Source organism: Protopterus annectens, chromosome 8.part0 (assembly GCF_019279795.1).
Source record: "Protopterus annectens isolate FY-2018-M chromosome 8.part0, PAN1.0, whole genome shotgun sequence".
In the NCBI taxonomy this organism is placed as follows: Eukaryota; Metazoa; Chordata; order Ceratodontiformes; family Protopteridae; genus Protopterus; species Protopterus annectens.
The window spans coordinates 116,750,892-116,769,835 of NC_056741.1; the positions used below are offsets into that span (position 1 = coordinate 116,750,892).

The 18,944-nt window shown below is 41.0% G+C and overlaps 1 protein-coding gene across 1 annotated transcript in view; it reads right to left on the reverse strand.

The window, feature by feature from the left end:
• LOC122808154 (CD209 antigen-like protein C) overlaps window positions 1-16,630 on the reverse strand; it is a 1,908,152-nt gene extending 1,891,522 nt beyond the window's left edge. Inside the window, exons 1-2 of the mRNA XM_044079127.1 lie at window positions 16,615-16,630; window positions 16,272-16,367 (exon numbers count right to left, since the gene is read on the reverse strand). Of these exons, the coding sequence (XP_043935062.1) occupies window positions 16,272-16,367; window positions 16,615-16,630 (112 nt within the window). The remainder of the gene's footprint in view (window positions 1-16,271; window positions 16,368-16,614) is intronic.
• Between the last annotated feature and the right edge of the window lie 2,314 nt (window positions 16,631-18,944).

Consider the following 18,944-nt stretch of genomic DNA (forward strand, 5'->3'; position numbering starts at 1 on the left):
CTTCATCAGCCCAAATATGCTCAATTATGTCATGGGTCTAGGCATGAGAATGTTATGGGTCTAGGTATGAGACGTGCTGTGAAACATTTCTGTCAAGATTCCTGGGTTGTGAATGGTGTGGCATAAGCCAAGATCCAAGGAAGTAGTGAGTATCGTCTGAAAAACACAACACAGCAAACATTTTTTCTGGGGTAACAGGCTGTGTGCATATTGTATGTATGCATGTATATATATATATATATATATATATATATATATATATATATATATATATATATATATACATGTGTGTGTGTGTGTGTGTGTGTGTGTGTGTGTGTGTGTGTGTGTGTGTGTGTGTGTGTGTGTGTCAGCATTGCTCTACCCAGTGTTCCAGCACTTGCCAACTAAAGACTTGAGTGGAAAATTTCTGCATTGAAAGCATACAGGCCAGAATTATGCCATATTAGGGAATCATGTGACCAATTATTTTGCTGTGTACAAACATTAGAAATAATCTCCTTTTGCACCGCAGATTTAACTGACATTTTAGTGAGTGGCAGCTTTTGCTATTAATATTCATCTGTGTTTGTCGGCCTGCTGAAGCTGTCATAGAGCTGTAAAGTGGTGTAGATGTGCTATGCCCAGGATGTCATAGAGCTATAAAGTGGTGTAGATGCTATGCCCAGGATGTCATTGAGCTGTAAAGTGGTGTAGATGCTATGCCCAGGACGTCATAGAGCTGTAAAGTGGTGTAGATGCTGTGCATAGAGCTGAGTACCTCTTACGCAGCCCAAAGAATCTATAAATGTTGTTCCACATACTGTAGCATAATACTGAGGAACATGCTGACTATTTGTGAAAAAGATATCTATGAAATATCAGAGCATCTGGAGTAGGTCACTGATAGGTCCCTTTAGCCATAGTCATAACAGCTACTCAAAGTTTGGTATGCATAGGATATTGAAAGATCTCACATTTGCATAGATTCCAAATGTGATCAAAGTAGGTTCACCAAGCTACTTACACGGTCCTTATCCTCTCTATACTGAGCCACGCTTTGGTGTTCAGTCAAGCCAAGAATGGCGAGACATCCTCCTATAATGTTTCAAAACCCTAATCTTGCAAGGATGGGCAATTTCATCGGCCCTAGTGCTGCTAAGTGCTAGCTGCCACAATACTGTGTATTGCTAGAATAAACTGCAATGCTAAAGTGTTGTCATGCTCTCTCACTCTGAAATGTCTTGCAATGAACATGCAAGCAAAAACTGCGATCTGTACGAATTATAGCACTTTTCTTCTTGTCTTCATTATCTTCTTCTTATTCTTTTGGCTGCTCCCATTAGGATTTGCCACAGTGGATCATCTGTTTCCATTTCTTGCTCTGCATCTTATTCTGTCACACCAGCCACCTGCATGTCCTCTTTCACCACTTCCATAAACCTTATCTTTGGCCTTCCTCTTTTCCTCTTAACTGGCAGCTCCACCCTTAGCATCCTTCTCCCAATATACCCAGCATCACTCCTCAGAACATGTCCAAACCAATGCAATCTTCCCTCTCTGGCTTTGTCTCCAAACCGCCCAACCTGAGCTGACCCTCCAATAATGATTTGTAATGCTGCCCATCCTCATCATACCCAATGCAAATCTTAACATCTTAAATTCTGCGACCTCCAGCTCTGACTCCTGCCTTTTTATCAGTGCCACCATCTCCAATGCATATAACATAGCTGATCTCACTACCATCTTGTAGACCTTCCCTTTCATTCTTGCTGGTATCCATCTGTCACAATAATTTCTGACACTCTTCTCCACCCATTTCACCCTGCCTGCACTCTCTTCTTCACCTCTCTTCCACACTCACCATTACTTTGAACTGTTTATGTCAAGTATTTAAACTAATCCACCTTTGCCACATCTACTCCCTGCTTCCTCACCATTGCTCTGCCCTCCCTCTCATTGACACACTTATATTCATACCTCTCAACGTCTTAGAGTAAAAAATCGGGACAAAACCATAAATAATGGGGGACAAAGGCCCAAAAATAGGAACAATTTTTAAATATTGCTCTTACAGACTTAGAACATTGATAGAATAATGGGTTCTGCAGTGGCATGAATTTTCTGAAGGGCATTAAGTTCGAAACTCAAATATCTGTCATTATTTTCTCACTTCAGTCTTTAAAGATTTTGCAGAAAACCACAATTTTATGAAAAATGGAAAACAAATATAAGGCAAAAATCTGGATATTCTGTGAAAATCTGTACAGTTGAGAAGTATGCATATATTATCTCTTAGTCCTGCTGACCTTCAGTCCTCTCTTATCTAGAGCATATGTCTACCTCTCCAAGGTCATGTGATTTCATGTCAGGTGATAGTTTTAGGATATATAAACATGAATTACTGTTTTTTTACTTCAGTCTGAAGAAGTCTTTGTAAAGGATTAATAAGACGAAAGTGCTAACTGGAGATTTTATTTTTGTTCTTTCTGCATTAAATACCTTTTTTCTGTATTGGGAGCCTGCAGACATTTTTTGCTGTAAATATCATTATTTATTCATTTGCTTGAGAGGGGTTATTTATACGCTTACACATTCATTTATGTGAGATGTATACTAGACTGCACAAGCTGTTCTGTGGCCATGCAACTAATAGAAATGAATCAACACCGTCTGCAGACTGCTGTGAATTGCACAGTATGGCCCTATGTAGTGGGCAGCTCACCAACAAATATCACACTATAGCTTATAAACTGCTAAAAGAGCATAAACCAGTGATAGCGAACCTATGACATGCATGTCAAAGGTGACATGCCACAACATTTTGAGTGACACACCAGTGATCACCAACACCCAAGTTACCGAAGAAACTGAATGAACAAAAATAAAAGAAATATGTGACCCTGCACTTATCTGCTAAAACTCCGCAACAAAACGGTCATTAACTTTTTTTTAGTTTTTTCAGTTCAATTCAAAATTACTATTAAAAGTAGGGTAATTTTTTGGTGCACTATTTTAAGCCCAATTATCAGCGAGCATATTGTTTTCTCTGTTGTAAGTCAATGATTTTTCTTTTACTCTTATAATACATAGCAGCACACATGATAGGACTATATATTTTTTAAATAAATGAATATGTAAAGAATTGTTTCTCTTTTGTTTGCTGGGTGGGTGGGGGCTGACACACCAGCAGAGTCAAGATAGGCATTTTCCAAACTTTTGACACACCGAGCCCAAAAGGTTCGCCATCAGTGGTATAAACTCTTTCTCAAATATGGGTATCTAATGAGCAAATACATTTATTGATTACACTAAAAGCAATATGGATTTGAAATGCAAAATCTGTGTGTTAAAATAAACATCTTGCATACAAATTGATGGATTTTGCACAGCAGTGAATCACCTGCTATTCATAGGTTAAGCTCTAGGCTAGATGCTCTTGTTGTCCATCTTACATATAGCCAATATCTCTTCAAAGGTTTGGATCAAACCCTGTACTTTGTGTCTGTGAGATAAACAACCTAACCATTATGCCAACCACTAACTCTAATGTTATACGATAGTAAGTTAATGTAATACTTCTGCTTCTGACATCAGCATAAAATGTATAAAATGTATTTTTGAATAAGAAAGGGGAAGCCTTGTTTTGTATCTCCTTACTGAGCTGAAATCATTTACTTTTTTTAAACTTTTCAGTGACTTGTATTAACCGTTGTATTACTGTCATGTTATTTTATTGATAATGTGAAATTAAATAAACAATATTTGCCTGCTTTTCTCTCACTACAAAAGTGGGATGAAAGGGTTTGGTGTTAAGGCCTTTGAAATACAGAGTTATGTAAGTCCACACACACAACTTGTGTACACACTGTAAGAGACTGACTAGCTGATATGAATGATGCATATTTATTTTAATTAGTACTTTAGTTAATATGTACATTGTATACTATGTACAGTGTATACCACAGAGTATGCAGATTATAGTCATGCAATCCAAGCTTAGTACACAGCATGCAATTCCCAGTCATTAGCCTCAAGACAAGACATGCTCAGCTGTAATTATTCTGTAATGTATTATGTTGTGAATGTCAGTTTTCAATGAGTTATACTCGATTTATAAGTAAACCTTTCTCCCACCTAGCTGTGAGCTCTGTCTTACCTCATTTTAAACAGTACATTCTGACCTGCAGCATTAATAGCATAGCTGTGCAGGATGTCCAGAGATAGCAGAGGAAGTGTCTCAGTCTCTGTCTGAGGTTAGAAGTATATCAGATAATGGGAAATGATTTGTGACCAGTTATTACACCATATCAGCGGAAGTTTTAAGAAGCCTCAGCCAAATGTAGAAAGAAACTTGACAATGAGATTTGGCTCTTCCAATTAGAACTTGGAAATAAAATTTTGACAACATTGTTGAAATATCCTAGGCCTTCCAGTGATGTTGATCAGCAACCTTTAGAAGATATTGAATAGGATGAAACTCAATAAGATTCAAGGTGATTTATTATAGTAGTTATTTAGAATGTATAAGCCTATACCCTGACAATTCAGGTATGAAATGAAATGTGAGAAACATTAGCACAAGGAATTCAACATTTATTTGAAAACATTAGAAGAAAGAATTCATCTATAAACATAGTTAAAGAGTTAATGCAACAACAGCAAAGTTTAATTTCATTCTGATGTTAAATGAGACATAGATATGTAAAAGGTAGAGAAAGAAAACAGCTGCCAGTCATAATTTATTAATCATTACTGTCCTGGAGCTATGCATCTTAATTCGTGGACTAGGTTATTTCTGTGGCAGAAAAAAAATACTAACAATACACGGCAAAAAAATTGTGATATAACTTAAAGTTTAACTGAGAAAGTTAATGAGAAACTTAGATTCAAATCATATCAAATGTAGACAAGGACAACAAAAAATGAGGCAGTAATTTGAAGCCTAGAGCTAACTGTAGTTGCAGATAGGGATGGATAAAGCTCTGACTATAATGATAGACTTCTATGAAGCAGTCACCAAAGCCATAGACAAGGGTAAGGTGGTTCACACAGCCTATCTAGATCTTGCCAAGGATTTTGACACCATCCCCCCACTCTGGAATTATAGATAAACTCACTAAACTAGGTATAAATCCCTATGTCACAAGATGGGTTGCCAACTGGCTCACTGACAGAACCCACACTGTGAAAGTAGCAGGCTCCAAATCCGACTTCAGACCAGTGACAAGTGGAGTACCACAGGGTTCAGTCCTGGGACCTCTCCTGTTTGGTATCTACTTCTCTGAAGTACAGGCTAACACAGAAGGTCTTTGGCTAACAAAGTTCACAGATGACTGCAAACTAGAAGCCATAATTGAAACTCCTAACGATGTGGACATCCTACAAAAGGGCCTCACTGAGACAGATGTCTGGTGTCAAAGCCATGGCCTCAAGCTCAGTGCTAAAAAGTGCATTGTCACCCCCTTTGGTAAAAACTCTGTACCCATGAACTACAACATAGGCGGTAGTATACTTAACACTGAAAGTGTGATAAGAGACCTTGGGACACAGGTGGACAGTAGTCTCTCCTTTGATAATCACATCACCACAGTAGTCAGGAAATCCTTCTACATGGCACACCTCATCACAAAAGTTTCTCATCCAGAAAAAAAGAGGTCATTGTTCCCCTCTACTCATCACTCATTAGACCCATTATAGAGTACAGTGCCCCTTTTGGTATGTACCTCACAAGACATCTACAACAACTGGAAAGGCCACATAAATACCTCACAAAGAGGATTACTGGCCTCAAACAGATGCCCTATGCAGACCGTCTCAAAAAACTCCAGCTTTACTCCGTCACATATCGCCTACTCAGAGGTGATCTCTGCCTAACATACAAAGCTATGTCAAACCCAGAGCTGTTGGACATGCTCCACTTAAAGAAATCCCAATCCCTCCGAGCTACACACTCTAGGGACCTAAACCTTGTCACCACAATAAACAGAACATGCCGGAGGGATAGATTCCTGCCCCAGAGACTTCCCATACTCTGGGATAAACTACCTATCTATATCAAACAAAGCTCCTCATTAGCACTCTTCAAGAAAAATCTTGATGATTAGATGGGAAATAGGAAATTCACCCCGGGGATCATCTCTGTGGCTCTGCTCGACAGTGGCACAGCAAAATAATTTTCTTGGGTGGCAAAAGCCAGGGTACCTTTTTGGCTGGGCTTGTATAGGCCCCAGGGATGATAGCATAGTACCTACCTATGAACCTATGAACCTATAACCCATGTGACATGGGTTTTATTCAAGGCTTGTGGGATTGCTGGAGATGCACAAGAAAAATGGACTTACCAGTCTCAAGGGGAGCAACGTCCAGTTCATCAGATGCCACGAGTCCCTCAGAGGAGGTATCCAAAGCACAGACAGATCCTACAGTGTGCATATGGATTATCAACCAATGAGAATATTGGCCTTCACTGCAGGTACACAGAAACATGCACCTGCACAATGAAACAGTAGCTGCCTCCTTCTGTATCATAAGGTCACACATCCTCTGCTGAGGAAAGGGGTTAGTGTCAAAATAAAAATGCTCTAATTGCTGGGTACAAGAAAGGGCATGATCCACCCAATGGCTGTCTGCATATGGGCACCACAAGAGATGTTCCATCTGTGCTGGGGAGGATAACCTTTACTGGATAATGAATGGGCTCAAATATGAAAATGGAGGCATGATGGTTGGACAACATTAGTATTAAAAAGAATATAAAGAAGGTAATTTTCATACTAGATTAGAGGCAGGTGCCAGAAGAAAAATATATTAGACAGTTTAGTGACAATGCTGATGCAGAAGCAACATTAATGGTAGGCAATCCCAAACTGTAGGGAAGAATGCAAATTAAATTGCAAATACCTTGGTGATGTTCGATACTTCTTTCAGTGCAACTTCTAATGACATATTCCAGAAAAAAAATATTTTAGGGAAGTTATCTACCCTTTCTGCCTTTTTATGAGATCTCATTTAAAACTGAAATAGTATGTAGATACAGGGAGTAAGAGTTCTGTAGTGTACAACCCACAACACTTATGCAGATGTCTTAAGTTGGCAACCTTAAAGACCAAAAATGGATACTAGCTATTACTCTAAAGATTTAACAGGAGCTACATTTTTCTTATGAGTAAACTCCAGACTGAACTTATTAAAAGACAACTGTGCTTTTTTATTTTTAGGTTTATTCATGTTATCTGGACTCGATCGATAATGTTTACCAAGTATATGCAAGAAACAGTGAGTTATAAATCCCAGACAGACAAATTTTTAATGTTACTGGGCCAGATTCACAAAGGCTTGCATGGAGTCTAAGAGTAGTGTAAGCCGGCAAACAGCCAATATGTCTGCCAATCGATCCAGCAACAGCCGGCAGGGGCATGCATGAGAGCTCCTAAAACTACTCTTGCATGGACAATGTTATGTTATGCAAATTACCTCATTTGCTGCTGAAAGCTATGGAAATGAGGTAAATTTGCGATCCAGGAAACACTAACCTGTCCATGGAAGAGTAGAGTTATTTGCAGAAATGTACTCCATTGGTAACGGAGTACCGTTCTGCAAATAGCAAAACAGAGCTATGACAGCTCCAAATAAAGAATGCATCCAGTTGAGGAAGCATGCCAATGGCCAAATATAAGGCCATTAGCATTTTTATATGTTGAAAATTAATAAAAATCAAATTTTTTTTCCCCGATCTCCGATGTTTAAGTGTAGCGCAGCACCGCGCAAACGTGCGGCGCTTTACAAACCAGAAAATTTAAAAAAAGCCAAAAATAGGCATTCTTATTAAAAATATTATTCTGCCATGCAGGTGAATGGCAGGCTGAAGACAACATGGCTACTGAGTAGTGGTTGCTAAGGGGGGAAGCTCAGTTTGAGAGATGTAACCAAGCATTAGTAGGCAATCCTATGCAAATGAGGATAAGGATAGTGAATCCTAATTTTCCCTGGCATGTGAGCCATGTCCCTAGAGTGTAAGTGTAGGAGTAGGGGAGTAGTAGAGTAGAAGATAGGTGACATCATGAGGGGGTATGTATGAAAGACTGTAAGCTTATTGGAGCAGAGTGGCTTGTGTTTGCTGTGAGTTACTCAGGATTGGAAGAGGCGTGTCTACAGTTGTCTTAGCTGAAACCCAGAAACCGAAGGTGTATGCCGTGGATATCACTGAAATTTCTTGCAAACGTGCTTACACCATGTGCACGTGAGCGCGCCTGTAAACCTGTCTAAGAATGTGTGCGCATGTGCACCCGTCTAAGCCTGTGTAAGCCTGTCAAAGCCTGTGTGCATGGATGTGCACCCGCCTAAGCCTGTGTAAGCCTGTGTGCACACGTGTGCACGCATGTGCACTCGTGTGCGCGTGTTTGCACTTGTTTGCATGGCGCTGCCCCTTGTGGAAACAGAAAGGGAAAAGGAAGGAAAAGAAGTAGTAGGAAGTTAACCAAGGAGAACTAGCAGAACTGCCAGGTGAAATAAATCAGAATCAGCCAATTACACAGGCAGTACACTAGCCCAGCCCAGCGCAGCACTTAAAACTCTGCAAACAACATTCCCCCATGTTTTTCTCAAAAACACTGCAACACTGCAGTATGCAAAGAGAGTGAAAACTTAAAAAGCTTAACACAGACAAAAAAATGTTAGGGGCTGCCATTGCTATTATAAGCCAACATGTGCAAGATGCTGAGGGTGGTGCCATTGTGAATGCTGCTGAGCAACCCACAGTGAGGAGACGGAGAAGAGTGTACAGACCCAGGGTAACCTACCAGGGGCTACATGAGCTGGAGATAGTGGAGCACTATAGAGAGGACAGAGACCTCCTGCAGCAAATTGTTGAGCTGTGCAGGCCACGTCTCACACACAGAACCAACAGAGGGGAACCCATCCCAGTGGAAACCAAGGTATGTGTTGGCCTAAGAATACTAGCAACAGGTACCTTCCAGAGACCAACTGGTGATATGATGGGGATTTCACAGGCATCAGCATCCAGGGTACTGCACCAGTTCCTGAATGCCATGTCAGCACATGTCGGTGATCATGTATATTTCCCCAATTCCCATGAGGCATTGGCCAGCAATATGCGTCTCTTCCAGCAAATAGCAGAATACCCTGAGGTAGTGGGTGCAATTGATTGCACACACATACACATCAAAGCACCAGCTGGTGAGCAGGGTAGGGCCTACATCAACTGCAATGGCTTTCCCTCCATCAACTGCCAGGTCGTGTGCGATGCCCAGGGCATAATACTGAATGTGTGTGTTGGCTGCCCTGGAAGCTACCACGATTCTCATATCTGGCATCTGATGCAGCTGTACCAGACATTTGCCAGTGAGGACATCCCTGACGGTCACCTAGTGGGGGATGCTGGATACGCACTGGAGCCGAGGCTGATGACACCCATCAGAAATGCACACACACCTGAACAAGAACTCCATAATGAAGCACACGCACAAACACGAAATGTAATCGAGCGTGTGTTTGGGATGCTCAAGTCACAATTCCGGTGCCTGGATACATCTGGTGGTGCCTTGCAGTACTCACCAATTACGTGTACCCAAATTGTCATGGTATGTGCCATGCTACACAATATGATCCTGCAAAAACAGCTGCAGCAGGAACAGCATGGGGCAGAGCCAAACAGCCCCCAACCATTGCCAAGGCCATCACAGGCAGAGCATGACTCGGAGGAGGAACAACCTGAGCCTGCCCCAGTAGGCAGAAAGAGGCGTGCCCAGTATGCCTTGGCCTTGGCAAAGATGCAATGCATAGCACATACACTGGCTCAGTAGGAATGCTGGAAATGATACGTCTCTCTGACTCGCACATAAAATAAAAGGGATGCCTAACTTGACACTACCTGTTTTCAAACATGTATACGGAGTGTACTACGTGGATCCAACATAGGCAGCCCTGCAGCACCACCTGAGGCATGATTGCCATGTTTTAAGCAATATAAAGCAGTGCTAAGCAGCTTTTACCACTATTTAGTATATGTAAACAAAATTGCCCACGCTAACTAGCGCAACGTCGGGAAACGTTGAGCAATGTTGAGCAAGGTCGGGCAAAGTCGGGCAAAGTTGAGCAAAGTCAGGTAAACATGCTCATATTTGTTGTACTGTTCCTTAAGCAGTCTGGTCTGCCCAGCATGAAAATAAAAAGCAGTGACAGGGCTCGAACCCAAGATACTGTGCACTATAGTCACAGTACTGAACCACTAAGCCATGACAGCATTTCACTGGCACAGACACAGCAGGACAATTGTACACTAATGTAAACACAAAGAAATGCTGTGTCATGACCCTAAAGAGGCATATGGGTAACCTCCCCCACAGGCCTATGCAGACAGAGAACAGCAGGCCAGGCGGTGTGATGTGGGTTGGGTAGGCTATGAAGTCGCAATCTAATATACGTGACATTGGACGCTAAGATCTGTAGTACAGTAGTATGCCTCAAGCCAGTATGATAGGCAACAGTACAGACTGAAATGGTGTACCTTACATAGCAGTGCAGGCCTAGCAAATGTGTATAAGTGTCAGGTGAACCCCTCATCCTATGTACACCCACAGTAACAATCAGGTGTGCCCCCGGGTAGAAATGTACAAAGAATAGCTGTCCCCCCTGTATGTAGAAATGTTGATAAGTCTATGCAAAGTGTCTCATGGAAGCCCTGCAGGCACAGCATGATCCGTGTTGATTTATGACACAAACTTGAGCCCTGCAGTAAAAATACAACTTGATTTTCCACACACATATAGTATAAATGTGTATACCGGGCGTTCTCACACACTTCAACAAATGTAGTGGATTTCATTCAGCAACACACTGAAAGGTCATACTGGGCCTGCTCACACACTTAGGCCATGTCTGAGTACAGCAGTGGGCCACACATATCTGGCAGTTGCATGTTTCACCCTAGGAACCTGTCACTATTCACCAATCCTGCCTTGTGCACACAGTTATATGAAAACAGACACATATAATATATTGGAACCCTGTCATAATCAAACTATGTACCACAAGTACCTAAGTTGTTCACAGAAAGTGAAAAAGCAAAGAAGATCAATAAACCTGCAATCAGTATCAATAAACAATGTGCACTCCAAACATTATCCAATCCATGTTCTGGCAAAAGAATCTGTGAAGGCGTCCATAGAGAACCATGACGCTTCCTTCCGCTATGTCATAAATAGCAATCTACACTCATATATGTCCTGAGTGAGTGCAAACTGTAAATGGCTGACATTGCCAACATCCTGTCAGACAGGCTCATACATACATACATACCACCCTCTCACTGACAAAAGGCCCTATCATCATACCTGGAGATTGTGAAAGCACAGATATCACATATAGAATGGGTAAACAGCTCCTTCCAAACCTGAAAACACGGTGTCTATGGGATTACATTGTTTCCCCTAGCTGTGTCATAAGTGAACTCCAGAACAAACAGAGCCTGCACCTGAACAGTCTGTTGAGCCTCACCCTCTGTACAGGATATGAAACTGTTGAATGTGTTACAGCAACGTTTGACACACTCCTATTAAGCCTGATCTGCAAGGCCATGGAGTCCATCATGATGGAACTCATAAACAGAGCTATTGGGAGCCTACAAACACCCAACCCTACCAATTTCGGTTTGGTCATGGGCTGATCATTCATGGTTCCCAAATCTGCTAGACTGTTTACAAGGCAGTCACCCAGGATATACATCAATGAAATGAGCTACACATGTCCCACATAGACCTTGAAAAGCCCTTTGCCAACATCCCAGACACATGTCGTATCCACAAAATCAACAACCTGTGCATAAATATGTCTGTCATCTGATCAATTGCCAACTGGGGCACAGATAGATCACACAAGGTAAGAATTGTGGTCTCCTGTACAAGCTGGTAACAACTGCTGTCCCCCATGGATCAGTCCTGGGACCCCTCCTGTCTGGTGTATACTTTTCAGAAATACAGTCAAACACACGAGGGCTATGTTTAGCAAAGTTTGTGGATGACTACCAAAAAGTTGTCATAATCGATGTTTGGGACAACAGAGACATCCTTAAAAAGGGTCTCAGACAGATGTGATGTCAAAATTATGTCCTTGAGCTACAGTCATACAATTAACACATAGGTGCCAACACCCTAAATATGGAGGTGATAATAAGGGATCTATGGACAAATGTGGATAGTCATCTCTACTTCCAGAAACACATTCACAAAGTGGTCCGAAAATCATGCTATGTGTTCCCACAAACTGCCAAGGTCTTTGCATGTAGGGCAAAGGAGGTTCCCTCTACTCATCAGTCATCAGACCCATCAGAGAGTACCACAACACACCTGCGATGAATCTGACTAGGCACCTTCAGCATCCGGAAAGACCAATGAAGTACCTCAACAAGAGGATTACTGGCCTCAAACAGTTGCCCCATGCAACAAGACTGAATTTAACTCAATCTGTACTCTGTTGCATACTGTCTACTCAGGAGATCTCTGCCCAACAGACAGGTCCATGTCATGGCAACACTCAGATCTGCTCTGAGTTACACTTCAATGGCACTAAATATACAGACCCAACTGATATTGCCAACATCCTGGCAGATAGGATCAGTGTTAACTTTACCCCTCTGTCACCCATGAAAGAGTACATCTCTATAACGGAAGACTGCAAAGTTGCTGTCATCACGGCTGCATAAGTAAAAAACACTCTCCAAAGCCAGTATCACAGCATCCATGGGACGAGATAACTTCCCAGGCTGTGTTCTACACAAACTACAGAATGAACAGGCACCACACCGACGTGCCATGTTCAGTCATAGCCTCACCTCAGGCTTTGTGCCTGCTGAATGGTGCACAGCGACGGTTATCCCACTACACAAGGATGGAGAAACCACGAACCCCGGGAACTAGTGCCCCATTAGCCTGATGAGCCTGCTCTTCAAGGCCATGGAATGTATCATCATACAACTTATAAAAAAAGACATTGGTAATCTCCAAACTCTGGACCACAACCATGTTGGGTTTGTAAAATGCAGATCATGTCTCCTAAACCTGATAGATGACATTGAAGCAGTCACCAGAACCGTAGACAAGGGTAAGGTGGTTCGCACAGCCTATGTAGATCTTGCCACGACTTTCAACACCATCCCACACTCTAGAATTATAGATAAACCCACTAAACTAGGTATAAATTGCTATGTCACAAGATGGGTTGCCAACTGGCTCACTGACAGAGCACACACTGTGAAAGTAGCAGACTCCAAGTATGACTTTGGACCAATGACGAGTGCAGTACCACAGGGTCCAGTCCTGGGTCCTGTCCTGTTTTGTATCTACTTCCCTGAAGTAAACTTTAACATGGAAGGTCTGTGGCTAATGAAGTTTCCAGATGACTACAAACTAGGAGCCATAATTGTAAATACTAAAGATGTGGACATCCTACAAAAGGGCCTCACTGAGACAGATGGCTGGTGTCAAAGCCATGGGCTCAAGCTCAATGCCAAAAAGTGCATTGTTATCCCCTTTGGTAAAAACTCTGTAACCATGAACTACAACATAGGCGGTAGTATACTTAACACTGAAAGTGTGATAAGAGACCTTGGGTCACAGGTGGACAGTGGACACACCTGTGATAATCACATCCCCACAGTAGTCAGGAAATCCTTCTATGTGGCACCCCTCATCACAAAAGGTGTCTCATGCAGAATAGAAGAGGACATTGTTCCCCTCTACTCATCACTCACTAGATCCATAATAGAGTACAATGCCCCTTTTGCTATGCACCTCACAAGACATGTACAACAACTGGAAAGCCTGCAGCATTACCTCACAAAGAGTATTAGCGGCCTGAAATACATGCCATACACAGACCATCTCTAAATGCTCCAGCTGTACTCTCGCATATCGCCTACTCAGAGGTGATGTCTGCCTAACATACAAAGCTATGTCAAACACAGGCTGTTGGACATGCTCCACGTAAAACACTCACAATTCCTCTGATCTTCGGCCCCAAAACCACGAGTGAAATACAAAAGGAAGGGGTGTATCCATTTACCTTATGGATACCCACACCTTTAGGTTAGTGGCACAGCATGAGGCCTTGGAGACCATGCAAGTGCAACTAACATTGGGCAAAGCTGCTTATCAGATTGTAGCCTGCTACAGATCACCTACCTTGTCTCAGGAACCTCACTCAGTATTCCTGAGAACAGTGGAAAATATAAAGGTTCTCTCAAACACCATTATATGAGGAGATTACAACTACCCAAACATTGAGTGGGAGAATTACTTGTGTGCAACGTCCTTCACCCAGTGTTTCCTAGAGTTTAAAAACTCAAACGCCCTGGAACAGCTGGTCACCACGCCCACTAGAGGTGACAACATACTGGACCTGGTCATCACCAACATGGGGTACCAGTGTTCCACGACAGAGATAAACCCCTCACTGGTAATATCAGATCATAAAGTAATCACACTGGACATCCACATCCTGCCCCCCCCTCCAGTCAAGGAAACCACTGTGAAGACATTTTCAAAAGCAAACTGCACACTTCCCAAGACCAAAGTGGAAAGTTCCAAAGCCCCCTTGCTATAGGATAATGCTATACAATCTGCTGAATCATTTACAAGTGCATTCTTTGAGCATCTACAGGGATGCATGGATCGAGACATCCCAAATAAAACCAAGATGCACACCTCCAAAAATAAGAAACCAATTTGGTGGTCGGCGCCCATAAATAAGCTATACAACAGAAGGGGGAAACACATGATAGAGCAAACTTCACAAAAGGAAAGGCATCACTGATCATTATTAGATCATTATTATTATTGATCATTGTTTTAAAACTGCTGTGGCTATATTAATGCACACGTCCCAAGCTGAGCGATGGTAAGACATATGTGTCACCAGGAATGGAAAGGGACAGACTGAATATTTACATGTAGATGTTTTCAAATACCTGACTCAAGTGAAAGCAATTTGGACTGTCTGAACTACATAGCACTTTCATAATGTACAAAAGAAAACTACATTGTGTTTAAATGCACAGCTGACTTATAACAGTTATGTATTGGCACTTAATGGCGATATCAATACAATTTTAAGTATTTCATCTCTGTTTTTGCCACTTGTTACCATGTGCAGTGTGAAAAAAGTAAAAATTGTTCAAAGATTTCAACTATTATTGTTTGCTAAGTAATAAATGTGCATCTTACACAGAGGTAATTTCTGCAGTTGTAAGAAATTTAAAAATGTTGTTATGAACTAGCAAATGGCAGTTGCTAGCCTTTGCAGTCCATCTTCAAATAACTCATGTTTCATTAGTGGGATATGGTGGCATTTTCCAGCAAGATTAGAGAGTCTGTTAAATATAATTCCTGCTCAGGTGCAAATTTGCAAAGGGAAACTGGTGCCAAAAGTAGCAATGTTTTCTTAGAACATAATGTTTGTGCTGTGTTTATCAAAGTAGAATTATGGTGCCAATTTAAAAAAAAAAGTTAACAAAAAAAGTAGTCTGCTTAGTACATAAAAACTGCAAGAAATACCCAGCCAACCTAGTAGCTTTACAGTGTAATACATCAGACCTCCTGTGGTGGAGGTTTATGGGATTTATGCAAATGACTCCTTAACAACATATCAGTTTTCAGCTGCATGTTTTCTCAAAGCCCATGACTTTTTTAAATTTTAAGTCTTTAGCAGTACATTCAGGCTAATAAACCCAAACCAAACATGCTATGGGGATGCAAGTGTTGACATATTTTTGATCTCTGCATCACAGCATAAGTGGGTTGCTTACCTATACTTTAGAACACACAGCTTAAAATCAAACCTGTTGTCCACAAACATTATGGTGCCTGCAAAATACCTCAAAATCCAAACTAAAGGATGAAAAAATTATAAAGGCAAACCATTCGGTAAAAATTGCAAGAATGATCCAGCCAAACTAGTGGCTTCATTGTGTAATTCCATGAATCTCCTTAGGAGATTATTTTCATATATCCCATGGACCTCCCATGAATGCCATATCAATTTTATATACAAGCAAGATACTGCGAGTAAAACAAGGCTTTTGATATGCCTGATAGCAAAAATACAATATTGTCTTACTTGGGACAACCAATCAAAGCTTCACAGAAAATTTCTGACCAGAGTTGCTTAAATGTAAGTATAAATCTTCTGTTTCTCCACTTTGCTATGCTAAACTAATCAAGAAAGAGAATTTTGTTGCAGTTAGAAAGTAGATAATGTATGTAACATAGCATATTCACCATTTGTATTTTGCTGTATATTGATTACATCGGATGATGGAGATTTTTTCCCAAAATTCACAACTGCATAGTTGAGTTCAGCTTCATCCTCTGGAGCTGTGAAAGGAAAGACGAATATAGTCAGAAAAAATTGCAAAATTCACACCATCACACATCTTTTCAGAAGCAACCCCCACAACTGTCTGACTGTCTGTCTGTCTATCTATCCAGAGAGAGACAGAAAGGGAGATACAGATATAAAATATTGATCATTTGTTTTTCCTCACCAAAAATTAATTTTGCAGATGACAAAATATTGTTTTGACCAAATGAACAGTAACTTTATGCATACATACATACATACACACTAGCACCACCATGTAAACCAACAGAATAAAAACACTCTCTGTGTGGATTCACAGTTCCCAACAGTTCACTCCGTATATCTGTTCAATTAAATCCACAAAATGCATGTATTATCAAAGGCCCATTCACAAGTGAAGATTAAAGATGCAGTTTAATGAGCAAAACAGTCATAATATATATATATATATATATATATATATATATATATATATATATATATATATACATCAATAAGCGCTTTTGTCTCGATAATTTGAAACTTCATCAGATACTATTACATACTTCACAGGAAGTTTTATAGCAAAGAACAATCATGTGACCACCTTCTGCAATGACATCACTTCTCCCAGACACAACCCCCCAACATGCACCCAGTGCACACTGAGCATTAAAAATGGAATTAATGATGTTTGGTAACAAACCAATTTGTCCAGGGACATCTTCAGGTGGGGTCAGATAAATATAGGAGCAGGAAATAAGAGGGTGGGGGGATGAAAGGATTAAATGGGAATGAAGGATGATTGGGAGGAAATGAGGTAAGGGTAGGTAGGGGCTTAAGGAGTTTAAGCAAGGGTAATTGGGGAAATAATCCCATTTTGGTGTGAACTTGCTACCTACCTTCCCTCCCTGTTTGTGGTGGAATAGTGGGGATTGTGGTTATTTTATCAGTCTGAGTAGGGCAGAGAAGAGGGGCAGGCTTGCCCTTGTCTGTTCCCCTTCTGGTGCTGGATGTTCAATTCAATGAGTTGGGAAAGGAAAGTGAGCGGTTGGACACTGCTTGATAAGTAAAATAAGTGAGTAGAGGTAAGCTGCTTATTTGCTTGGATGTGTAATTCAATAAATGGTAAATGAACTGAGTGGTGGTAAGCTGCTTCATAAGTAAGCAAGTGGACATATGGGCGCTGCTTACTGGGTCAGGATGAGTGGGGTCATGCTGTCCTAGCTAAAGTTACATGGATGTTATGCTCAGCTCAACTGTACCATGTGTTGGTTGTAATTAATAAATGTTGGTTAACAAAATTATGTTTACGGAAGTTTAATAAAGGTCATCAAATTTCATTCAGTGTGATATGGTTATTAATGGGGACTGGGACAAATAAGGTTTGGTAACAAACCAACTTGTCCAGGGACATCTTCAGGTGGGGTCAGATAAATATAGTAGCTGGAATTAAGAGGGTGAGGGGGATGAAAGAGTTAATTTTGAATGAGAGATGATTGGGAGGAAATGAGGTAGGGGTAGGGAGGGGCTTAAGGGGTTTAGGCAAGAGTAACTGGGGAAGGAATCCCATTTTGGTGTGAACTTGCTACCCACCCTCCCTTCCTGTTTGTGGTGGAATAGTGGGGATTGTGGTTATTTTATCAGTCTGAGTAGGGTGAAGAAGAGGGGCAGGCTTGCCTTCTTCTGTTCCCCCTCTGGTGCTGGATGTTCAATTCAATGGGTTGGGAAAGGAAAGTGAGTGGTTGGACACTGCTTGATAAGTAAAATAAGCAAGTGGAGGTAAGCTGCTTATTTGCTTGGATGTGTAATTCAATAAATGGTAAATGAAGTAAGTGGTGGCACACTGCTTCATAAGTAAGTGAGTGGAGGTATAGACATTGCTTACTGGGTCAGGATGAGTTGGGTCATGCTGTTCTAGCTAACATTACGTGGATGTTATGCTCAACTGTACCATGTGTCAGCTGTAATTAATAAATATTGGTTAACAAAATTATTTTTATGGAAGTTTAATAAAGATCATCAAACATCATTCGGTGTGATGTGTTTATTGCAGGGGACCAAGACAACTGGAATTTTTAGGAACCATAAGAATGTATCTAGAGAAAACTTGTACTTTAACAGCAGAGGTAGAAATAGATTGTCCTGGTGAATCAATAAAATAACATCAAAGATCTTGATGTGAGCAACCGAAACCTTGGCAAATATAACTGCTTCATTACTTTGCATCTTTATATCACATGACATGTTACTCAGAAGCACAAAATGTACAAAATGATAAATACTTGCATCTAAATTCAGTATTTCTTTTTTTTTTTTTGGTTAAAAAACCCTGAAGAAGGGGCATTTTTTCAGTCCCAAGGGATTGTTGATCTCTCACATATGTCAACCATTTGTTTTGCCGAAAAAAGTGTGTAGACAAAATAAATGTTGACATTTGGGAGTTTGATTATTGTAATAAATTTAGATTAGGGCAGAACTCAAGTGGCACTGACAAACTAGAATTTAGGTCAGAATGAGCTTTGCAGATTGACTGAGTACACCATACCTCACCACACCACATCACCCAGCACTACATCACACCACACCACAACACACCACACTATAATACA